Source organism: Adiantum capillus-veneris, chromosome 9, assembly GCF_014529385.1.
Source record: "Adiantum capillus-veneris isolate H3 chromosome 9, ASM1452938v2, whole genome shotgun sequence".
NCBI classification, from domain to species: Eukaryota; Viridiplantae; Streptophyta; class Polypodiopsida; order Polypodiales; family Pteridaceae; genus Adiantum; species Adiantum capillus-veneris.
The window spans coordinates 58222802-58249062 of record NC_140939.1 but is presented as its reverse complement, the minus strand read 5'-3'; the positions used below and the strand labels follow the sequence as shown (position 1 = coordinate 58249062).

The window sequence follows — 26261 nt, the reverse complement described above, 5'->3', positions numbered from 1 at the left end:
TTGCCAAATTGACTCAATGCTAGACCAATTTCTCTTCAAACCCCTTAAATTTCTTTAAAATTATTATCATAGGTATGTAATCAACCTATCACAACTCTATATATGTTGCTTACATAAAGACTGACAACATTTACTACTCACCCACGCTAAGTAGTAAATCACAATTGTACACAAAAAGGCTCTTTCTAGAAAAAAAAAAAAAAACTCAAATATGACTCTTAGAGTCTTAGGCACGTCCTTATTACAAGATGCTCAAGAAGTTTTGTGAAGGTTCTATGTCATATGCAAATATTATTCATAAAATACTTTTGTGGCTATGACAATACTAGTGTTGAACAAAATGCAAGGCTATAGAGAGAATTGTGCTTGGAACCAAATAGGGGCTACTCTATGGCATACTACAACCCACATTGTTAATTTCTATTGAGCTCCCATTGCTGCTACAATAATGATGAGGATAACCATGACTCCACTCTGCATCACAAAAAAGATAGAATAGGGTTTAAAAGTACACAAGTATTTTTTCCTTTGTAAGAAACAAGTCATTGTTAGCTATAAACATATCTCTGCTTGCAATGAAGCATGTTAGCACTTTACTTTTCAAAGACACCTATTCTTTTCCTTAATCCATTAAAGTACTCACCAAGATACTTGCATTGGAGCATGCTATTACTTTTCAAAGACACCTATTGTTTTCCTTAATCCATTAAAGTACTCACCAAGATACTTGCATTGGAGCATGCTAGTACTTTTCAAAGACACTTATTGTTTTTCTTTAGGGCTAGTTGACATTTTGGGGTTCTTGCTATGTGGTTACATTTCCATGCAATCATCACCTATGGACTTTCGAATATAGCATTCCTCTAGATTTTGGCTTTTCATCTGGCTTGCCAACTTAACAATATATGGAATTTGGTTGCGTAGTGACTTGCCATGTCATTTGAAATGCTACCTACTTATTGGCCTTGAGTTGAGTGCACACTCAAAGCCGAGCCTATAGCTCTGAAGCCGACCCCACGACCCAACAGTGCCAACTACCCCCAACCAACTTTGTATTTTGCATCAGCTTATATAAAAGAATCAAACCAATGCTACCTTCATTTATCTCCTCAGTGAGAGTCCTTATATCAGTTTCCTTTTTCTTCTCTACAGGTATGATATATTGATGCATTGTGTCCCTCCCCCCCCCCTCCCCCCCAAAAAACATACACTCATACTTACGCAAACACAATGACACTTTTTTAGATTCCTCCAATTCCTTTTATTTCTCTCTCTCTCTCTCTCTCTCTCTCTCTCTCTCTCTCTCTCTCTCTCTCTCTCTACCCCTCTCATTTTGGTGTAGTCCAAGTGCCAAGGACTTCTATCTTGAGTTGTAGATATGGCACACTGCCTCGAGCCTGAGAAAATATTCTACTTCGTATCTATCACGGTCTCTTCATCTATCATACCTTCTCATATAGGTCTCCATCATCATGTCAATGAGACAGAGAAAATGGGACAAAGGACGATTGATTTGATGTTGTGTATGATCAAGAAGAAGTGGTACAAAGACCCTAAGAACCATTCAACCAATCTCTAAAGTATAAGGACCTCATCTTATCAAAATCAACCAAGAATAAATAGAAGACCCTAAAGAGGCAACTCCACTTATTAAAGCACATTACCAATGACCAAATAATCAAATATTCTTTTTTCGGTCCATAGTTAAATTGACAATGCACTCCATGCTTTTTAAACTAGGCCAGAATATTTGCATAGCATGTATGTATTCTCTTTTTATTGGTGGAGGGGAAGTATCATCCATTTCCCCCCATCTATTTTTCTAGGAGTAACCTAAGATGATTGAAGGGTAGCAAAATGAAATTATGGGATTATTATATCTCTGAAGTGCTATCCCAAAAAAAAAACTCACAATTGTGAGTGGTTGTATTATAATGTCACCAAGAGATATGCAAATCGGCCTCAAGATCATGTCGATCCTTGAGGGACACAGGGTTACAACCAAACTTAGTTAAGAGTACCTAGTAGCGTATTATTGCAAAAAGCCCTATCCTTTACGAAACAAGGCTTGACTGGATGGCAATGGTTTTGCTAGGTCTTTGCTAGCCAATCTGCACCCTGAACATCTATTGGTCCCGATACCATGTGCTTGAATCTTGACTCCTGTCGGCAAGGCCCCCGTAGTACCTTCCATAGAAACATCTTCATAAATTGAGGCCACTGTGGATTCCAAATGTTCTCGGTAACATACCCATTGATCCTCCAAGTATTTCTTCTTCCATTGCTTGTTTGAAGGGGAAAACCAATCAGCCTCATGTATTAACACTTGGTAGATGCCCTTGGTATGGGTCTTCAGAGATTGGTTACTCATGGTCCATTTTCAAGATTTCCACTCAAAAGCAGACTCATAGGTCACCATCAGGACATTGTCCATGCCTCCTACAACCCTCTAGACAAATAGCTTCTCAATGCCATTGAGTTGTAACTGTATAGCCACCTCGACAGAGAATTTCCAATAATTTGTATTTAATACCAGAAGTGGTTTAATCACTGAGGTCCTTTATTTTTCATCCTTCTTGCAGTTCCTCTACAATAATGATTCATGATAGCTCAAACAACTCTAGACAACCAAGGGACCACTGTGTGATGGATTTCTTCAATTATCTGGTTACTTCACCCCATTCCAATGCCCATGTTTCTCTATTGGACTTTGTCACCAACACTCCCGAGATTCCACTCAATCTTAGGCTCACCCACCTTGGGGCTAATAGTTTGTTGTGCACCCTAATCCCTTTACACTCACCACATTTGGAGAAAAGTTTTTCCTTGTCTATGATAACCTTGGTCATAATAGGCCAAGAATGGTCATTTCTTGTGATTGAGACAAGAAACTTGGTGCAAATGTCCTCAACCTGAACAATAGGGTTGAGAATTCCGAGGCCACCTTGGACCAATGGTCAAGAAATATTATCCCAGTGTATCCATTTCCAAGGCTTTATTGTTTTTCCTGCATAAGAATATTTAACATGTTTCAAAAACTCCTTCCAGTTACATTTGGCTATTTTGAGGAGTGGGATGGTGAAGGAAATGTAAGGAAGCATAAAAGAGTTGGTCACTCTGACCCGACTCTGAAAGGGAAGCATCACATACTCCCACCTTTTCATTTTCCTTTGGATCTTCTCCAGGACCCACTAAAAACTTTTCATGTAAATAACGTCACCCCTAAAGGGGGCCCCATATGTCAAAAAATACTACCTTTAGACACAATCTCCTCGGACTAGATCAATGGGTCAAATGAGTCAATTTCCATCAAGGAGATCGATCTAGATTTATCAATACTACCCTTCAACCCTGGAGCCATAGAAAATGGTGTACAATCTCAAGGGCCTTCCTAAGAACCTGAGGATAGGCTTTCAAAATGAGAAGGGAGTCATGCAAAAACATCTTGGCTAGTAGCTGGTCGTTATCAGGTAGGGTCAATCTTTGTATTTCCCCCCGTGTAGTAGATGACTTGACATTGAGATTAGAGGTTGTGACCCAATAGAAAAGAGAAGAGGGACTAGGGGGTCATCTTGGCTTAATCAATATTTTGGCTTCGAAGGAGCCTACAATTCTATTATTAAATACTAGCTCAGATTGGCTTCTTACACCTAGAGTGTGTATAAGCCGACAAAGGCGAGGCATAAAGACTAGTGATTTCATGAAATCTTTTATGAAGAACATGATCATGTCATATGCTTGTCCGGATCTAGCTGCAGAAAAATATATTTGTGCTTCATAAAGGCTATATACTCAATGCCAACCATTGCTCTCAATATGTTTTCATATATACACCTTCCTTTGATAAACTCGTGTTGATGAGGGGAGATGACTCTGTTCTAGAGGGGGGCCATTCTAAGAGTGGCTACCTTGGTAATGATTTTGTATGCCATAGATATCATTATTATGGGACATAAGTGCTTCAAATGTCCGAAAAAATGTGTTGTGGGATAGGCTTGATAAGCCCTCTTGACAAAGGCCTAGTTAGCCATACACATTGGTGTATCCAAAGTGTGTCAACCCTAACAGAGGTCACATGCATTTATGTGTACGCTTACAAATGCATGGAAAAGAGCTGGAGTGAATGGGAAGAGCTTGGGCATGCAAGTGATAGTGAAGATGTATGCCTTTTGTGGTTTTATAGGCCAAAAAGGCTCCAGATAGGGCCTCTCAGGGTGGTAGGTGAAGAATGTCCAAGGTGATGGTTTTTTGCTTAGATATGTAGAGCTTGAAGTGCTAAAGGAGCAGGTCCATACAGTGCATCAAATGGAGCCACAGTGTGCAAGATACGCCACAGTGTGCAAGATACGGGGCTTTGAAGTTAGAAGTGATTGGAGATCCGAGACGATAAGCCAAGTGATGCTGGGTAGTGTGAGCCAGTTTCGAGCTATGGGTGTGTAGTGCTTGATTTATGGAGCGTGCCGGTTTTTTCAAATCATCATGGAGTCTTGTATGCCAAGATGTAGCTGGGGGTCAGTTTTGTGTTGGGTTGGTTGCCTCGATAGGTGTGCTATCTAGGTTCTTTTGGAGCTCGACACGGTTCAAGAGGGTAGTGCTTAGTATATGGGGCTAGGAGGAAGTGACTCTGCCTAAATCAAAACCCGGGTCAGAAAGATATAACAAGTTGAAGTAGTGTGTGCCAGTTGGCGGCCTAATGTTAGCAGGTGATTTTGGTACTCGTCGTTTGAGGCCATGCAGGGATTAAGATGCAAAGCGGCTGGTACAACTCAAAGTCGGCAATGGGATGTTCTAGGGGGTGTCGTGGCTTGGTCCCTGGGTTTGGGTGCACCAAATGGCAGGTAGTAGAAAAGGAGGGAAAATTTGCGCTATAAATGTAAAGTTTTTTGAAAATTTTGGAGGCACATTGGGGGAGAACCACGTGCAGCCGCCACGTGTCATGAGGATACGCCATATGCAAAGAAATGGAAAAGGAGTTTATGGTACATATTCTGCGTGGAGACGTGCTCACACTCAACAAGTAGAGGAGTGGGAGCTCTTGGAGGTAGAGAGGCTATGGTGCGAGCTAGACTCTGCGCAACAGTGTTGCTAGCAGACGCAAGAAAATTTGAGGCCATTGATGGATGTTTGGTGGTGTGCGATAACAAGGCAACGACACTACTGGCACTAAGTTGAGGATGTGGTGCTCGTGTGGTGTATTCATGCGCCCTCAAGGGCCTCCGTTTTTTGAAAGCCAAGTAAGAGAGCACTGACGGCGCCGTTGGTGCCCTTCCTCAGAGGTATTCATGTGGCGACTTGGGACTCAAGAAATCCTTGACAAAAATAGGGCGGCTTCATATGTAGGGCATGCTAAAAATAAACAAGGAACTAAAAAAGAGGTGGTCCCACGCCAGAAGTGGCCAAATTTTTTTCATGTGGGGAGAGGAGGATTTTAGCCAGAGGAGAAGGACTTGGAGGGGTGTTTTTGAGCTCCCAAGGCGGGAAGGAGAGAGCTCTCTTTTGGGGAGTTGAAGGAGGCTAGGAGGAAGGGAATATTTTGCTAGATCTTGGTGGAGTTTTGCACGATGGAGGTCGATGTCAACAGGGGTGTTGGCATCCGTGAATTTTTGATGACCGCTCTCAGCGAGAAGAGTCGCATAAGTGGTAAAGCTAAAGTTGGCAATTTTCTTGATGCTCGAGGTTTCCATGCCGAGCTAGTTGTAGTCGAGGTTTTATGGTGTTTGTAGAGAGGTTTTTTGTAGGAATTGAAGTAAATTATGTCGATTCTTGGTTCTGTTTCTTCCTTTTTCCTCCCTTCTTCTCCTTGCTCTGCTCCATCTGTATGGTGTCGGTGTTTGAGACGTGTGTATCTCCCCAGACTTCTGTGTGTGTAAGAGAGAACAGTGTGTGTTATGGCACGATCGTAAACTGGTAAAGTTTGGTGTGTCTGCTATTAGTCTTGTGAGTTTTGAAGGTGAAATCTAGTGGATTGGGGTGCAGTGATTACCATGGGCTATAGAGAGGTGTGATGTTCGTGTGTTGGGTGTGTAATTCCCCTTTCCCTCCATCCAATGTGATTGGGGCCTTCAGGTCCTCCCAAAAATCCATCAAGAATTTAGTTGTCATACCATCCCAACCAGGGGACTTCTCCTTGCCAAGAGCTTGTAATGCAATACTTAGAAACATTTTGGACTCTCAAAGGGGAACTAATAAGGAGGTTTGACTTTGCCTCTCTTGTCCAAAATGGGAAATCCGATGAAGTACATAAACGCTTTGTCAAAACACTATCAACCAACATATGATTGAAAAGATCTTAGAAAGTAAGTTCTAATCCCCAAACTTGGACTAATTTGGAGTTGATTTGTAGAAGTTAGGGCCTCCCCACTGAAGCTAAAATGTGGGGAGAGATTCCATTTATAAGATGGAGTTGTCATATAAAAAAATAGAATCTTCTAGAATATAAAGAATCTGATGGAATGCTATATAGCAATGGATAGACCTTGAGGAGTACATTCTAAATGCAGAAGGTCCGACAAGGTTTTATTTATTTGTAAAAAAACTTTTGTGCGCCGTTTTGGACAAGAGCGAGAAAGTCAAAGTCCTTATAGGGCACATTTGAGAGTTTAAAATTTCCCTAATGCGAACATTCATTCTCAAAGAAAACCATCTCAATCTGATTGCATTCAAGTTGAGAAATTTTCCTATTCAAAACTCTTAGATGGGTTATCTTTCATTAGTTTCATTATTTTTTACTTTTATTATTCCAATTTTAGCTCATCCAAATTTTGGCTTAGAAAATGCACTAACGTATAAGGAAAGTTGGTAGCTAGTGATGCATTTTCTACTATTGGGTTAATGTTGCTATGGCTATGTCAATTCTTAGCAAGTGTCTTTTGCAAACAATTATGTTGGCTTTGATATAACAAAGAGGCATTGTTTATTTTTTGGTCACATCCACAATTGTGAGTGGAAGAGTAATATTAACCAAGAAAGAGATGTACAAATATCCTCAAATACGAAGGATGCCTTCATGGATCATATTACACAAATGGGGCTACACCATCCTTGTTGTTGCTTTGGGTTTTCTGGTGTATCCTAGATCCTATAGGGCTCTAACTTCTAGCTTCTAGTCTTCAAAGTTCTTGTTGGCTCTGGCTTCTAGCTTCTAGTCTTCAAAGTTCTTCCTTTTTCTCATAGAGATGATCATTCCGCTTCTTTATTGAGTAATCTCATTGAGGATTTTTGTCGACTAGGATTTTTCAAAGACGTGCTTGTTGATAGGCTTCCAAACATGTTAAAATAGTAGAAGCAAAAAAATTGAGTGCATACAAGGATGGCTAGGTTCTTCCAAAGTCTACCTCCTAAGAGTAGGTTTCTCTTGTTATATAGGATATTTCAAGCCTTATGAACCCAAAGAGGCGTGCTTAATACAAGTTACATTTCTTTTTTACTTCTATAATTTTTTTTTATATGTACAGAAGTTTGGCCCCTTCATTCTTTTATGACTTTTGAATCCTAATGGTGGTCATATTCCTTTTCTTGGGAGGCTTCTCGTTTAGCTGAGGATGTGGAGTTAACGAGTTGTAGTAACATCCTTCACGCCTTAGAGTTTTTTGTGCTACTATATTTGGTTAAATCATTGTGCCATGAGCTTAACCTTGTTGGAATTTTGTAATGACACCAGTGTAAGGGATCATTTTTAGGAGATGTTAAGCGTTGGAGGTGATTTTTTCTAGGGGACCATCAAAGTGTTCGTTAATGGAGATTCAATTCTGAGAAGCATCATTTTGGTTGATGTCGTGGGTAGGACCACCACCAAAGGTTTCATAAGTCCCAACTATATGTACATTAAAAAGAAAGAGCCATTCTCATGGATGCAAATCCATGAGAAAGTGACCCTCCCTTTGCAAAATTTCCCCTACCAGTGTGCTTGCTTCCTTTGTGAGCACTCTCCCAATGGGATTGCATGCCTTGAATACTAGGAATCAATACGATACCAAACAACTTGAACTCTAGAGGGGCCATTGCAATCATACCTTCTGTAGCACAACCAATGGCAATCACGAATTGGCTCCTTGAGCAACGTCATGCTAGAACTTTCAAGGTTTTTAAATGTAGACGGCACAACCACCATGGGGAGGAGAGAGAGAGGAAGATGCACGCAACTTGATCAAAGCTAAGCATTAAAGGGAGTCAAGGGATCGCTACCTTGCTTTAGCTCTCAAGCCATCAATGAGATCTCATGAGGTTCTTTTCAATGTGCCTATTTCCTTAGTTCCAATGATGCTCAATGAGGCATCAAACCAATGTTTGGGTGACTCTTTTGGGTAAAATTATCAACTATAAAGTAGATGAAAGAACTAGTAGCATGTGTGTATTCTGAGGGTGTCCACATAGAGTAGAAGCATTAGAAAGGATTGTGTCAAAAAAGGGTATGAGAGAAGGTGCATCTCTCTCTCTCTCTCTAAACCACCAATGAGCTTCCATGAGGTTCTTTTCAATGTGCCATTTTATGGTTCACTCCCATGTATGCCCTCTTTTCTTTACTATTGAGGATGTTTGCGGTGGGCTTGAAAAGTTGGCCACTCGCAAAGCGGGAGATCTTCAAGGTATCAATCCGGAGATGATCAAATGGACGAGAGATTTTACCCATGAGTGGATGTGTGATATATTCAACCTTGCACTTCAACATGGTATGCCTTATGATTGGAGTACTAGTTGGGTTAAGCCTTTGCATGAAGTAGGGGATGTAAAGAATGTAAACCACCACTGGACTATAATGATTGGGTCTATTATGGCAAAGTTGTTTGGTGCATAATGGAGATGAAATTGAGTGTTTGGGCTGAAGAGAATGATAAGCGTGCGAAAGGACAAGCGGGTTTTTGTCAATGCCATAGCACCATTGAACATCTTGTCACTCTTTGTCTTCTCATGAAGGAAATCCGTTTGAAAGGCAAGTGATTGTATTGTTGTTTTGTGAACTTTAAGAAAGCCTTTGATATGATTCCATGTAATAATTTCTAGAGAAGAATTAAAGAACTCCAAGTGCCAAGTGAGTTTATTCTTGCAGTTTGTCGAATCTATGAGAAGGTGATTAGTCAATTGCGCATGGGAAGAGAAAAAATAAATAAAATGTAAGCACTATTGGGGTTAAACAAGGATGTTTTTTTTCACCAACTCTCTTTGGTGTATGCATCAATCAATTGGAACAAATGGTACTTGACTTTATGGAAGAAGAAGGCATTGAAGAGGTCACTATTTGCTTTTCTTGTATGCGGATGATGTAGTGCTTCTAGCACACACTTTAGAAGATTCAAAAAAGCTTATGGGTTTTCCTTGAGAACATTTTCTTGCATAGTGGGCTGATTGTGAATGAATCCAAAACAAAGGTTATGCTTGTGAAAACCAACCATAAGCAAAAGCCATGCATTGTGTACAAAAACGAGACATCTGAAGTTGTTGAGAGCTTTAAGTATCTTGGCCTTGAGGTTCCATCCAATCACAAGTGGCATGAATGTCCTATGTGGCGTTTGGAAGTGGGAAAGAGAACATATTATGCATTTGACAATATGTGTAATGCGTGAAACATCAAGTGTTGGGTCCTCAATAAGTACCTTTTGAATGCATTGGTGACATCAGTTCTTCTTTATGGAGTTGAAGTGTGGGGCGGGCGCATCTCAAAGTCTACTTTGAAAGAGTTTGAGAATGTCCAAAAGTGTTTTGTTACAAACTTTCTCCAAGCTAAGACACAAACACGATATATGCTTCTACTTCTTGAGTCAGGATCTATTCCAATTGAAGTTATGGGCATTGAAAGGGTTGTGGAGTACATGATCAAAACCCCTCACATCGACTTCCTACAATTGCATGGGAAGCAAACAAAAAAGTTCAAAAGATGCATAAAAGCAATAACTTGAGCACGGGATGTATGCAATACATAAAGAAGTGGTTTGGGAGATGGGATGCATTACACTTGCTACCAGATGCTTCAATTGACTCCCAAGTGAGTGAAGCTTTTCTACAATGCCAGTGTATTATGGCTTGGCAAAAATCGAGTGGGTTACGCTTCATACATTACACCACCCATATTGTCTCCAACTACAAAACCATTTTCTTTGTTGAAAGAGGAAACCGTACTCACACCTACATGCTTGAGCCTATCCCCTTGTTGGTGATACGCACTATCGCATCCATTTGGCTTAGCTCTCATTTCCTTCGATCCGAGAAATGGTGTTGGGGAAATGGAGAAGAGTCTAATTGATTGTGCACATTATGCTCACTGCAAGTTCAAGAGTCTGAGTACCACACACTACTAGAGTGCTCATCTTTTGGTCACATCCGAACTTAGACCTACACAATTTCCTCTCCCAGCCACGACTTAGACCTACACAATTTCCTCTCCCAGCCATAGTGTGGGCTCTCCATTGTGACTCTCATCACCACAATTCTGGAGCATCTAGAGTCACTCATCAGCCATTCACATACTACATCACATGTAACTATGGTCCCATAGGTCATATTTGACCTTCGAGGACAATAATAAAATCTCTCTCTGTCGCTCTCTCTCTCTCTTCCTATTCCTACCCACCGGCTTTCATGGGGCCCCTCCCTTGTAGAATGTTTATAAATGCCCATCTTGTTAATGAAAAGGGAAGAAAGGGGTGGGCAATTGGGTAGGGCCGCAATGTAAAATACCATTTACCAATGAAAGTGTTATGAAAGAGGTTTGAGGGCCTTGGTATGCTGACATGGATCTCAAGTAATATCATGGAGGCAATTAGAGCTTAAACTATTGTTAGTAAGAGACATCTCCAAATCTCGCATGAGTGTGATGTGCCATTCCCTTTAGTTTGAGTTTAGTTGAAGAAGTGTGTTACCTAGTCCCCAACGGTTTAGCATTAGCCTATGGTGGGTGAAGCCTCAAATTAACCATGGTATTAGGATTAAGATTAGAGATATGGAGACTAGATTTAGGTCATGACATGTGCAAGAGCTTAAAGAGAGAGAGAGTATAGACACAGTGGTTATGCTCAAAGTGTAATGGATTGATTAGGGATCAAATAGCCTCTAATATAGGCTAAGTGCTTTACAATCACTGGCTAGAGAGGTTGCGCCCTCTTGCTATTGGACCATCTCATCATTTATCTTTTCCCAATTGGCTAGAAAGATTACCCACAATGGTGCCACAAGTTGGGCTTACCTTAATAATCCATCCCTTAATTCAAACTTGGTTTTACAAAGACTTCATGTGTTTTGGCTCATGGGCTCATGTCATGGTGTACTCCTACTAGGGTAACATGATTCCTCTCCCTGATACATCATGGCCGTTCCTACTCGATTGAAAACTTCATAGTTCTCAATGAGATATATTGTGGTGATTCTTAGTGAATTCAATGACCATGTCTCAATGTTCCATGATACATCGTAGCGGTTATCTACTAGATTCATTGCTATGGTTCACAAGACTAGGTTCACTAGTAGTCCTAGATAGCACAAATTTAATTGATTGATTCATTCATGTGTGAAGAGATTGTCATGTGTGTCCTCTTCCAAATCATCTTCATATTTTTTATTGTCATTTTCTATTTTTGCTATTTTTTGATTCATTTTCATGTCAATTTTGTCATATTTTTATCTTCATTGGTCTAGAATTGCAAGGAATAGTGCAGAGCATAAATATGTTAGATTTTGTGTTCTTGTGTGTGTGAACGCTGGGAAGGTCTTACCATGTATGGTAGTGTCTAGTCCTCTCATTGTGCTTCTATAAATGAAAATTGCATGCATTTCAATAGTGGTGTACATAAGCATGCATTATGTGGTTCTACTTTTTTGTGACAATGTGTAAGATTTTGATAGAAATTAGTGGTCACACTTTGACAATTTCATTCAATGTCAAATAGGAAACTACTTTTACGGTTCCAAGCTTTCTTCTAATCATTGCTCATCCATCGCTATTGTAGCCCCCTAAGGACCATGCCCCTCGTCACCAATCGCTTTCCCAGCTCCCGTTGGTGAGTCATATGATAGCTTGTAAGTTGGACTCTGGATTCTATACTAGTAGTGGTGATCTTACCTTGTCATCACTTTTTACATCTCAGAACACTATTGATTGCCTATGCCTGATGGGTCCAATGAGCTTCAATCATCAACTACAAGGGGGGGGTCGAACAAAGCAAGTATGGGGCATTCTTGAGGGGTATAATCCCCCCCCCCCCCCCTCACACACACACACACACACACACACACACACACACTCATTGTGTATTGTGCAAAGTGCAACAGCTCCCTCTCCTTCTCCAAGCAAGTAGAGAGGTTGAGAGCCTACACCACACTTTTGGCTATGGAATGAAAATCCTACCAAGAGCCATGCTTCAATGCTTAATCTTGCAGCCATCTTCTCCATCTTCATTACTATGCTATTATGTATGCTAGCAATAAGAGTGATGATAAGTGAGGAGATAATTATTTCTCCTATGAAATGTTTATTCTTCATCTTCCCTACCCTCATTCCCTACTAGCTCTCTCCACCTTCAAAGGTGTTTGAGGTCTTGGGACTGAGGCTTTGGATAGTTAATGATTTCCACAAAATTTATTTTATTCTAGTGATGCATAAAGCTTTCCATATTCATTGCATCACCTAGGTCACAAGGAGCACGAAGATTGTATTGTAACAAGTCTCTCTTGATGCGCAAAACTATAATACAAATGCCTGTTGGAGGGAGACCAAATCCACATAAGTCGGGTCCTCAACTGTTATCATGTTCTCTAAACTCTCTCTCTTGCAAAAGTATTTTTCATGCCAAGTTAACTAAAAGATATGTTTATGTTGGCTACCATCAATTAAGTTCACCCGCTATGCTGTCAAAGTAATTTTTCAAAAGTACTTTCTCTAATTTCCACTACTCTCAAATTTAATAGGCAAATTTTTATTACATTGGTATCAGAGCATTTGGTTTCTCTTTTCTAGCTTAAGAAGAGAGTTTCTTAAGTAGCCTTTAAATGGTTGATTTTGTTAATTATATTAGGGTAAGTGGGACTGGGATTTATTATTGGTTTTATTTAGCCCATTATGTGGGATATGGTGCACACCTCAGGAGCTTTGGACTTAATAATGGGGTCGTTTTAGACTTCCCTATGGATTTATCATTATTGAGCCATAAGAAGTCCGAAAGGAGCTAGACCTCGTCAATTTTGCAATACTAGACCCACTTTACTACTCTCTATAATTAACCAGTTTGAGCCGTGAGTGTAGATACTCAAGTGCCAACTTTCAAAGGCTAAGAGGAGTGGCAACTAAGGTTTTGAATTGCCAACGAATACACTAAGTAAGTACACAAATTTTGTTAACATGGATAGAAATAACAAAGAGAGTAGAATGAACATTGATAGCTTTGATTTTTCACATGAAGGTTCTAATGATGATGCCCCCATGTTTGCAAATTATCTCGTTACTAGGTTGCAGCCAGATAAGGGCAACCCTGCTTTGCAAGCATAAGTTACTCAACAACTTCACACTTATGGGATTTCCCTTTCTCTCAAAGAAGATAGAGAGCTTAGGAGGTCTCTTGAAGAGACCCCCCAAAAAACGACTCTCTCCAAAGAGAAAGAAATCAATGAAACTTTAAGTTCCTCTGAAGATGTGGTGCCATGAAGACAGTGGTCTAGACGATCGCCAACTCCTCCAAAGAGGAAAAGATTAACACATATTCCTTATCCTCGTCATTCCAAAGGGAAGAGAGGAAACAAAGGAAGAAAAGGGAAAGAAAGAGGTCACCCTCTTCTCCTTCTTCTTTACCTTACTCCTCTTCCAATGAAAGCTAAGGCTAATCTCCTAGAAAATACAAGAGGGGAGGACATCATAAATCAGACCCTACATGGCGAAGGTCACAAAAGCTCTAGAAGTTCAAGGAGGAAGGAAAGATTATTTCTTTTCTCACCTATGATAGCACCTTTGGTGCTACCGACAAAGTGTTGGCCTTCATCCAACCATTTGATGTGGCCGTTGGAGACGAGGGCTTCACGGAGTCCTCCAAGCTACACCATGTAGCTATGCACTTCCAAAAATAGGCTTGTCAAGGGTGGGATAGCCTTCGTGGTGGCAAAGCCCCAAAGACATGGAAAACTGTACGAGTTTCGATCATGAAGCAATTCCTTGCAAGCGATGCAAAGGACAAAGTGCTCACCGCATGGCGCAGTTTGAAGCTTCTCTCTCATGATTCTATCCACAAATATATAGAAAAGTTTTGGGATTTTCATCTCAAGGCTACTGTCTTCCAAAAGATAGACTTCCCCAAGAAAAAGCAACAATTCCCTGTGAGATTACTTGAAGTTATGACCGGATACGTCAACTCTCAAAGTCTTGGTTCTATCGTGGAAGTAATCCACCACACCATGGTTGCTTCGAGCCCCAATTTTCAACAACGGTCTAGACGGAATGTCAAGCCCATGGAAAACAAAGACGAAAATGATGGAAAGGGAAAAACAAATGCCTAAAATTCTTCCCAAGGCACTTTCAACAACAAATGGTCCAAGGAGAAGGGAGTTTACAAAGGAAAAAAAAAACTCTCTCCTGAAGAGCTTGAAGCTTTTTGCAAGGACCATAAGTGTTTTAAGTGTGGGGAGCAAGGAAATGGCTATCGTTCTTGCCCCCATAAAAATTCTCGCAAAGAGACTCCTAGGGCTTCCACCATTGAAGCTCCAAAAGAGGATGCTCATTGCAAAGGATCAGCTCTTTCCTATGCGTGGGGAAAGGTAAGGGAGCATGATGCCTTCATCTTGTTTGACACTGGCTCTACTCACAACTTCATATAAATGGAGTTGGCCACCAAGTTGGGCATTTTGAGATGGGAGATATTATTATGGCTGACACAGCTTTCAAGGGATAGCAAGCCTCTGTTACTCCCTTGATTGGGAAGTTGAGGCTTTATGCCCAAAGCTATGTTGACAAAGAAGACTTTTTCATCTCTCCTCTCCAACATGAGGATGCTATCCTACGGGCACCATGGTTTGATCGCATGGCTACCAAAATGAAGTTCCTTGAAAGAAGAATCTACTTCACCCTACAGGGAAAAGAGCATGCATATAGATGCTAGTGATTGTGGTTGCATTGTACCACTTGTAGATCCTCCTGCTTTTGATACATCAATGAAGAGCTCAGTTTTTGCGTACATGATTTTTGTCAAAGAGTCCCTAAAAGATCTTAATGTTTCATCAAATGTAAATGGTAGGAATCAAGAACAATTAGACTTGTCTAATTTTCTAAAAGGATTCCAAGATGTGTTCATAGATGATATTTCTATGGGCTTAATTCCAAAATGAGGGGATGATGACCATTACATTGAGATCCTTTCAGGAAGTTTACTACCTAACAAGCCTCCCTATCCACTTTCTCAAGCTCAACAAGAGGAGATCACGAGGCAAGTACAATAACTGGTTGACAAAGCTATTGTGAGGGCTAGCTCCTCTTCCTTTTATTCTCCAGTTTTTTTAGTGAAAAAGAAATATGGTACATACCATATGTGTGTGGACTATGGAGCACCAAACCATATCACTATCAAAAACAAATTTCTTGTGGCTCCGGTAGAAGATCTGTTTGGTAAGCTACAAGGCTCTACCTACTTCAGTAGGATTGACCTTAAAGGTGGCTATCATCAAATAAGGATAGTGGATGAAGGTATCCTAAATACTGTGTTTTGCACAACGCTTGGTATTTATGAATGTCTAGTCATGCCTTTTGGCTTGACTAATGCACCAATCAAATTCAATCGTCTAATGGAGCAAATATTTAGACCCTATTGCAAATTCACTAGAGTGTTTTTTGATGATATCATCATCTACTCCAAGACTTTGAAGGAACATAAGAAACTTCTTCGAGTGATTTTTCAAGCATTGAGAGAGAACAAGCTTTTTCTCAACCAAAGGAAAAGCAAATTTTTCCTTCAGAAGATTCAATACCTAGGTCATATTATCTCTCAAGATGGTATCTGTATGGATCCATCAAAGTTGGAGGTAATAAAAGCATGGCTATTCCAAGGAATCTATATGAGCTAAGAAGTTTTATTGACATGTGTGCATACTATACACACTTCATAGAAAGCTTTTCTCAAATATCAGGACCATTACATGACAACTACCATTGATAGTCATCATCCTTGGAGTGCCTTGGTGGATACAGATATCTGGGCCAATGATACTACAATATAACTACACCGAGTGATCTACCTACAGAAGTGATGTCATAATCATCTACTCACCTCACTCACTAGAAACTTACATTAGATTGTTGTACTAGTTCCCTTTTTATGTTGTATTTTCCCTTATGTTTTGGAGACCTCTTATCTTGAGTTAGTGAAGAAGAAGAAGTATAGTCTTTTGCCTCCATATTTGTGAGTGTTTATATGTTTGCAAGAGCTCAAGATCTCTCCTTCTCTATGTCTTGACATGCTATCATAGCTTGGTTGTGTATCAGAACCTTAGAGAAGCAAGCAGGAGGAGCCTCGAAAGCGACCTTGATATTCTCGAGGGCCATCATCAAATAATCTCTCGATTGAGGTGATTCATTCTGGAGAGTGTGTATCTTAGGGTTCTATTTAGTTCTTTGGACTATCCACTAGATTAGAACTATAATGCCAAATTTTTATTTCGGACACATTTCGACACCAATTTTGGAGTTAGAGTGCGTTCACATGGAGAAATGCTAAGGTTCAAGATTATTTACATCGACGTATTGGTGGTGCAAAAAGATGTAGTTTGGCTACAATGCACAAAAATACTATATAGCGTAGTGCCACATGTGTATGTATGCAAATTGTTGTTACAAGTAGTAACTTACTATATTTAGTAGGCTCCTCCTAGACTTGGTGAAGGGTTGGAAACATGCCATCCAACAATGATGGGCTTAACGAGATTGTCAATGAGAAGTTAGACAAGAATAAATTGCATGATTGGAAGTTTAGAACGATTAATTTCCATATGTGCAAAACTTATTGGGACTACATTTGATGGAGAGTGTGAGACAACACCACCACTACCAAAGGAAGATATGAGTGGTACACAAATAAAGACATTTAAATATTAGAACTAGGGAGCTCAAAAGGTCATACAATGGATTTTTTTGAGTGTGCAAGACACTATAATTGGGCATATATAAGATGTTCATAGCCCTAAGGAGGCTTGGTGTGCTTTACTATCATTGGATGTGACCAACACAAAGGCAAGGAAGTTTTAGTTGAAGATTGAGCTAAATATTGTGCATAAAAAAAACATATATATCCATCAATGACTATTCATTGAAGATAAAGAACATATGTGAGTCACTTGCATCAATCGGCGTTACAATCAATTATGATGATAAAGTAGAAGTTTGCCTATGAGGTTTGGATCAAGAATACAAGAAGTTCAAAAATGAAATTCATATTTGAAGTGTTCCCTCATTCACATATTTAATTTCCTTACTAATTGTGGAAGACAAAACACTGGAGGAAGATTTCTCTATGCAGGATGGAAACAATTTTGAGCAGGCCCTTTCCAAGAACACGAAAAGACAAAGAGGACATGGTATAGGTTGTGGACAAGTATGAGAAAGATAAATCAACAAGCAGAACATCAGAATAACAATCAAGGTCAAAACATAGGTGGTCGATGACATTTTGGAGGCCGAGGGAAGTCCAATAGGTCATGGAAATACACAACACAATAATGCATGTCAACATGGACATGTAGCATATTAGGGTTGTGGAAGACATTGCCAATTTGAACATGACTATTCAGATAGAAGGTAGAGAAATAATTATGCAGCCACTAGTAAGAATGTGGATGAGATTGTGAGGCTATTTATGGTGCAGCACATATTGAACACTATGTCTACAAATGTGTCAAAATCTAGTGATAATGTTTGATGTTTGAATTCTAGTGCAACAAATCATATGACCAATCAAGGACAATGGTTCACTTTACAAGACTTGGTTATGTAGAAACTGGGGATGATATTGCACATCCCATTATGCATACAAGAAATGTGCCATTGTCTATAAGAGATGGTAAAGTAAAGTACCTAGTTGATGTACTACATGTACCCAACTTTACAAAGAACCTAATTTCTTTTGGGGAAATGGTTGAGCAGGGCTTGCAAATCAAGTCTAACTTTGATGTTCTCTTTATGAAGAGCATAAGAAGAATGGAAGACTGCTTGCACAAGGAAAGAAAGTTGGAAAAATACCTACTTTGGATGTACATGTGCTCGAGTTGAATACTCCCATGTTTAGACGATTTGTAGGTGTTGTTCTAGATCTCGGGGGGGTCACTACAATGAAAAAATTCCTATCATGTGGTTCAAGATTAGGGATTATTTTATTTTATATTTTCTCATGTACAGAAGGGTGTTGAAATAATGATCTTTGAAAAAAAATCACACATTGAATAGAAAAATAATCCCTATTATTGGTGAAAAATTAATAGCTAAGGGGTTTTATAAATAGTGCTTGAAAGTAGTGATATATAGGTTCTTCATATAGTGAGCACCCCGAGGTCTAGATATTGAGATTTGGCACAAACGTATTGGTCATGTAAATCTGAAAGGCTAAAAATGATGCAAACTTAAGAGATGGTTACAAATTTTCCTACATTTAGAGCTACTTAAATACATAAAGTTTGTGGAATTGTCAATTTGGAAAGCAGGCAAAAGCAGCCTTTCCTCATGATAAGTATATAGGCAAGAATGCATTAGATTCAGTGCATACAGATATATGGGGTCCAACAAAGACTACATATATGGGTGGATGTAGATACTATGTGAGTTTCATTGATGACCATACTTGTAAGAAAGATATGGTTCTACTTCATGAAGAAAAAAAGTGCGGTGTTTATGCACTTTTAGAATTTCAAAGTTATGATTGAAAAACAAAATGGAAAACATGTGAAGCACCTGAGGTTAGATGGAGGTGGTGTAATGAATGCAATGGTTTTTGTAAAAAGCATGGAATTTAGATATAATTTTCATGCAGGTACACTCCACACCAAAATCGTTTTGCTGAGTGGAAGAACATGCACATTGGAGAGGTTTCTAGAGCATTGATGAATGAGAAGAATGCACCTCATTGTTTCTAGGTTGAGGCTATTGCTACAAGTGGCTACATTATGAAAAGGACCCCTATTGTTTCAGTACATGATATGACACTTGAAGAGAAATTTCATGGTGAAAAAATTGATGTACCAAATTTTAAAGTGTTTGAATGTATTTCTTATGTGCATGTGCTAGATGAGCTAAGAAGTTATCTTGATCCAAAAACCAAAAAACACGTGATCATTGACTATTCCCTTGAGAACAAAGGATATAGGTGTTACAATTAATCACGGGTAATGTGAGGGTGAACAAGGATGTTCTTTTTTATGAAATGGATAGTTGATATGTTGATGTAAGAGATGATTTGGGGGCTAATGCAAGAGAGAATGTAGATGTAGAAAATACAGTGCTTAGTCACAAGTCTTCAGTGGACCGCAAGGGTCATCTAGTGGAGGTGATGGAGAGAGCCCATAGAGTGGTAAGTTACGTGAAAGAGTGAGTCGTGATAACTCTTCAAATGTATCAAGGAAAGGGAAAGAAAAATTTGTAAGTTTCCAAATTTGAGTGTTGTTCATGATGATGGTGATAGTAGTGGATCTAAATAGAATTTGGATGAGGATTTTGGCATATCCTTTGTGAAGATTCGTAGTGCAAGAAGGGAACAAGACACCTAAAGTGATCCTAGACCGTGCAAATACTGACTTATGATAGTTATGTGGCTCATCATTGACTTATGATATTGTGCCAATATTGACTTATGATAGTTATGTGGCTCATCATTGTGTATATATGGTGAAGATTACAAAGGAGGTAGAACCTACATGTTTTGAGGATGTTGTCAAAGATGAAAAATGGTAGCAAGCTATGGACGGAGAGATGGCTACACTTGATGCAAATGGAACATGGGAATTGGTGTTATTATCAAAAGGTAAAAAGGCAATTGGATGTAAGTGGTTTGACAAAATAAAGCATAATACTAATGGTAGTGTGAGAAGGTAAAAGGAAAGTCTTGTAGACAAAGGTTATGCATAGACTTATGGGATGATTATGAAGAAAAAATCAGCCCCATATCCAAGATGACTAGCGTTTGTGTGTTTATTACAATGACTCTCGCATTAAAATTGGTTTTGAAGAAAATGGATGTAAAGAATGCATTTTTGAATGATACGTGGAGGAAGTTGTGTATATGGAGCAACCAAAAGGTTATGAAAATATGAGGCTATGTCACCTTGTACGCACATTAAAGAAAGCGTTGTATGGGGTGAAACAAGCACCTATAGCTTGGTCTAAGAGAATTATAGTATCCCTCATCTCATTGGCCTTGGAGATATTTTATGTTGATCATTCTTTGAAAATTGTGGTGATATGCATATATGTGGATGGTTTTACTATTGGAAGTGATAATGTGGCTGAAGTAGAGGGCATACAAAAGAGGGTGTATGGTTGTCACAAATGCAATATTATTTGGAGATCTTGAAAAAGTATCATATGGCTGATTGTGAGCCAATTTCATATGAATTTGAAGATGGAAAATGATGTAGGTCAAGTGCTTGATAATGCTATCATGTATGGAAAGATTGTGGGAGGCTTAATCTACTTGACTCTCGCACATCAAGACTTGAAGGACACTGCTAAATTCTTAAGTCACTATATGTAGTCTCCCATAAAACCACACTCGGATATGGTAAGATGCATATTTCACTATGTGAGTGCTACGTTGGATTATGCATTCTTTTATAGGGCCAATGTGGAGTTGAAACCCATGGCTATACATATGCGGATTAAGCTAGTAGTACATACAATCACAGGTCTACCAACAACTTCATATTTTTAATTGAGAGTTCTACTATCACATGGAGTAGCAAGAAGAAACCCAAAGTTTCTTTTTTGAGTATAGAGGTAGAGTGTAGTGTGATGCAATGGCAACATGTGAGGTAGGATGGCTGAGATTTCTACTTTATGACTTTGGAGTACATGTATAGAGGGTGTATGTCATATATTGGGATATCCTCAATAGGATGTAGTTGGCACAAAACCCAACATTTCATGAAAAGAATAATCACATCAATGTACACTACCACTTCATCAGAGAGAGGGTCTTGGCATGGGACATGGACATTGAGTATGTGGTGGCGGATGAGCAAGTTGCAAATATCTTCACAAAGTCTATTGGAGAGGAGAAGCTAAGGGAATTTTGGGTGATGCTTGGCACACAAGAGATGGTGTTGAGCTTGAGGGGGGGAGTGTTGAGATGTCAATCTCACCATGTACTACTTCTAGATGACTACCACCAATAGTTATCATCATCAGCATGCATTTGTGGAAACTCATATCTTCACCAATGATACTGCAGTTGTACTACACCTTGTTTGTCTACCTACCAAAGTGTGGCACAATTATCTACTTACCTCACTCACTAGCGGTTTACATTAGACCATTGTACTAGTCTCCTTTTTATGTTGTAGTTTCCCTTATGTTTTGTAGACCTCTTATCTTGAGTTAGTAAAGAAGAAGAACAATTTTTTTCTCCATAATTGTGAGTGTGTGTGTGCTTACAAGAGGTCAAGCTCTCTTCTTCTCCATCTCTTGACACTTAAGTTATATTTTATTCTTTGCTTGATCCCAAGGTGAAAGAGAATCATTGTAGGCAGGAGGGATATATGTACAAGAGAGTGAATGTGATGACAATGTGGTAGGATGCTACCAGTATTTTGGAAGACATATGCATGATAGATTTGTAGATTATGATGATTAAGAAGAAGCCTCCTATAAAATCCACTACTGCAAAAGTCATTGGGCAAGAGCTACAATAAAAACTTTAGTAAGGGTGGGTGAGCTTTAGGAGACATTTGTTGCATTGATAGATCATGGATCCAAAATCAATCTTATGTGCGCAAGTGTTTATCTGAAACAATGGTCTTGGATGATGGTTCTACTTATTCCAGGATAAGGAGAAAAAATGGAAAGCAAGATGTGTAGTTTGAATCCTCTACCAAAAGCCAATAAAGAGTTAAAAGACTACAGGGAGACAAGGATTTTTGACCATGTACCATTATAAAGCGAGATTGCAATGGTATAGAAAGAAAAATAGTTTTTCTTGACCCAAAGCAAGAAGAAGCTTTAGTATGTTTTACAAAGCTTGAGGATAAAGAAAGTGCACAATAGTTTACGTATATAATGTACAAAAAATATTGGAAGGAAAATGGTTTGATAGAGGATAATGAATGCACTTTAGGTTTCTTTGAAAAAGTTTCTCATGTAGATACTATGCTTAAGCTTGAGGCTATGATGGATTCTAGTATTGAATATGGAATCCATGCTGTGGAAGTATGTTGTAGATAAATGTATGGCATGATTGAGGCTTTTGAATATTAGAAAGATATGAATTCTAATGAAGGACCAAAAGTTCTTGTGGCGACCAAGTACAAAACTATGGCAAAGAAACTGCGACCAATGGCCTTACCTCTACCATTAGATTGTAGGAAAAATCTAGAGCAAGCTTATTTGCAGCGCCAAATCTTAAGGATCCAAAAAATTTGCACACAAGTTCACAATGAAATTCCTAATAGAGAAAAAGGTTGTTTGTGAGGAGTTTTTAATGAAAGAAGAGAAGAAGTGTTTTAAAGGATTTCTTTCAAGACATGGTAAGGCTTTTGCATTTCAACCACATGACATAGGGTGTGTTGATCCTAGTGTTGTTTCACCTATGGTGATATTCACTAACCATCATGTACCTTAAAACCCACGTCCAATCCTGGATCCAAATACACATTTGTCAAAGATAATAGATCTAAACAATCAATTTCAGCTAGATGTTGAGAGTAGAGATCTTACAGCCATGATAACGCCCTTGGGACAGGTAAGGATGTGTACCTAACCTTGAGGGGCAACGAATTTAGTTTCACATATGGTGAATGGGATGAGCAAGGCTCTATGTGACTTCATATCTCAAATCACAATGCCATTTCCTGATGATGTGCCCATCAAAGGTTGTGAAGACAAAGACAAAAACAAACCTATGGATTCAAAGGGGTGACATAAGCTTCTTTCAAATCATATCGAAGACTGTGATAATATTTTGTCAAGTTTGGAAGAAGCTAAGCTTACCCTCTCAGGATAGAAAATTGTATTTGGAGTTAATGAAGTGTTGATTGTGGGACATAAGTGTGGTCCTTATGGTAGAGGCCTTGTCTAAAAAAGATGGATGCAATCAAAAACATTAAAGAGACATATACAATTGTCACTGAAGTTGAAATATTTCTTTGTGCACATCTAGCAGATGTTCTTTATAGATTATTGAGAAAGAATAAAAAGTTCCACTGGAAAGAAGAGCCATGAGGAAGCTAGAGAAGCTACTTTTTTCATCACCAACCTTGAGAAATTTAGACTCTTCATGCAAAAGACATGCCATAGTGACAATGGAAAAGATTCCTACAAGGATAGGATGGGCATTAGGGGAAGGTGATGATGAAGGAAAACGATAAGTGGTGAGTTTTGTGGCCAAGGTTCTAACTATTTGACAACAAGACTATGTGTAGGTAAAATGGGAATCATGGGGAGTGACCACAACATTGAGATGTGACAAAGAGTACTTATTAGAGGTATTAGTGGTTGCAAAAATTAATTGCTTGCCTCTCCTTGGAATGATTACAAATTTTTCAACTCCAAATATTGCAATATTTTGGTGGATAACCTACATAAACTCCCTCAATCCCAAATTCAATCATATTGCAGGGAAGGATAATCCAATGGTACATATGTTGTCTAGGGAAAGGTATCAATTGAAACTTTCAATCATGCATGTTTTGTATCTTCACTCAAATCCTTTTCAAAAGAAATTATATGGGGATGAATGTATCTTTATAGGCGACTACTTAAGTACCTTGTAGAAACAGAATGATTGGATTAAGCAAGAATTTAAGAGAATACGGAGAAAATCATATGGATACTTCTTGAAGGATGGCTACTTATGGAAGCATCCTAAACAAAGCGATCAGTGAGGAAAGTGTGGAATAAGGCAACATTTACCAAAGTAAAAGAAAGATATTGGTGGGAAGGGATCTATAAGGATGTCACTGAGTTTGCCAAGCCTTGTGTAACATGCCAAGTGTACTCAAATGTATGTTATTGTTATGTACAACCTCTTGCTTATTCATTGGCCATATATTATAAATGGGTTGTAGGCTTGGTCATGATGCCTTTGGGACTTTGGAAAATGAGGTCTTTGGTGCTTGCAAGAGAAGGATTGTCTAATCAAATTGAAGGGCATGCATTGAGGAAAAAGAATACAGAAGCTATATTTAAATTCCTTCTTAAATATGTGATATGTCGTTATGGACATGCGGGAAAAATAAGTGCAAATAGAGGAGAATTGGATGTTGAGGGATGAATGAATTTGTTCTCTAGAATGGGCATCAAACTAGCTGTAACTTGTGCTTATAACATTAAATTTCTTGCCATGGGAAGATGTGATGAGTAGAGATGACCTACTTTCATTGCACATACATATATTGGAAAGAAGACTTGAAGACATTGAGCTTGCAAAAAAGGTCGACTAAAGGAAGGAAGGTTGAAAAACAAAGACCGATTTGACGAGAGACATCGACTCATACCAAAATCCATTGAAGAAGGTTATTGGGTGGTGGTGTATGATAATAGATTTGAAAACCAACACTCTATAATAAGGAAGCTTGTAAAAAGATTTTCCGGTCCTTATGTTGTCAATCATATGCACGAAAGTGCAACTTATACCTTGCATGACCTGGATGGGACAAAAAAGAAAATTCCCATTGCCGAAGAAAGGGTTAAATTACTCAAAATAGGAGGAAATTTTGATCCATTTGATGCAAAACATAGTGAAGAGGATGACGGGTCTATCTATATACAAATTGAGGATGAAAGTGAAGATATCGTGTCTAACCATGAGTTTTAATGCATAACAAATACTATTGTGGCACATACCGAAGGATGTGCACATTTAGAGGGGGTGGATGTAATTTTGTGGTTACGTTCACAATGTGAAAAAAACAATTCACTTCACTTGTGACACATAAAAATAAAACCAGTCATGTACATATTATTGTGATATATGTTGAAGCGGGTACTCTGGTCACTTTCAATGAGAGTCGTGCCTCTTGAGGTGGTTCCGATTCATGTTTTTCCACTTGATAATATTGTTTTTTTTTTAATGTACATATTACAATATTTTAATCGCAGCACACTCATCTCACCTACAAAGATTAATGGAAGTAAAAGCTATAAAAAATAGTATAACATATGTCATCCTAAAATTGCATGAAAAGTGACCCAAAATGGAATATTGATGAAAAATGATGCATCTATATGCTTTTTATACTTATGCAAGTGATCTAGAAAATTAGGGACTTTTGGCTTCGTTTGGGATTTTTTGCAAAAAGTGTGTTTTTTGGGGTAAAAAATATAGCTAAAAATGACCTAGTTTTGGTCTAAAGAGGAAAAATGGCCCAACAATTGACACATCAGCTGGTATTTCTGTGGAAAATATAGACAGGAATGCCTTTAGGGAAAAAAACTTGCAGTTTTTTCCTACTGTGCAACTCCCATCGCTGTTGCTCAATCTATGTGTAGTGTAATCTGCCCCTTCGCAATCCTGTATTTGAGCTTGTGAGGAAGTGAATTAGGGTTTCCATTTGTCAAAATGGTGTGTGGGATTCAATTTAGAATCTCTTCAGTCTATGAAAAAACATAAACTTGTCTCTATGAAGGTGGAATCTGATGTATTCCTTTCAATTGTTTGCAGCTACTCAAGTCCTTTAAAGAGGTTTGGGTTTTGAATGGGATTTATGCTTGCATGAGAGTCAAGGTTTCATGTCTAAAATCTTAGTGTTTTTAATTGATTCTTTCAAGTAAAACTCGTTGTGACTTGGTGTTCCTTTAATCACAAACCCGGCTACAAAAACAAGCAGATTACAAACATGATTTGTGACTTTTCTATCATGAACCATCTTAGTCTTTACACCATCTTCAGGAAGAGGGTTGGTGATTTGACATTAACACTTTTTCGTAAAGCGTTTGTGATTTTGAGCACAAACTCTCACAGACAAAGGTTTTACACAGTCTTAGCTAAACCACACACAATCCATTGGTGAATTTAAGGTGATTTTTGTCTATCAAGTTGTGACACTCGAGCTTGTTTTGTGAATATTTTTTAGTGTTTTTTCGTTGCTGATAGTGGGAAAAAGAGCAG

At 38.8% G+C, this 26261-nt stretch overlaps 1 protein-coding gene across 1 annotated transcript in view; it reads right to left on the bottom strand.

The window, feature by feature from the left end:
* Nucleotides 1-237: 237 nt before the first annotated feature.
* Nucleotides 238-26261, bottom strand: part of LOC147450535 (uncharacterized) — a 136883-nt gene continuing 110859 nt past the window's right edge. Inside the window, exon 4 of the mRNA XM_086520739.1 lies at nt 238-474. Coding sequence (XP_086376865.1) covers nt 421-474 — 54 coding nt within the window. The 3' untranslated portion in view covers nt 238-420. The remainder of the gene's footprint in view (nt 475-26261) is intronic.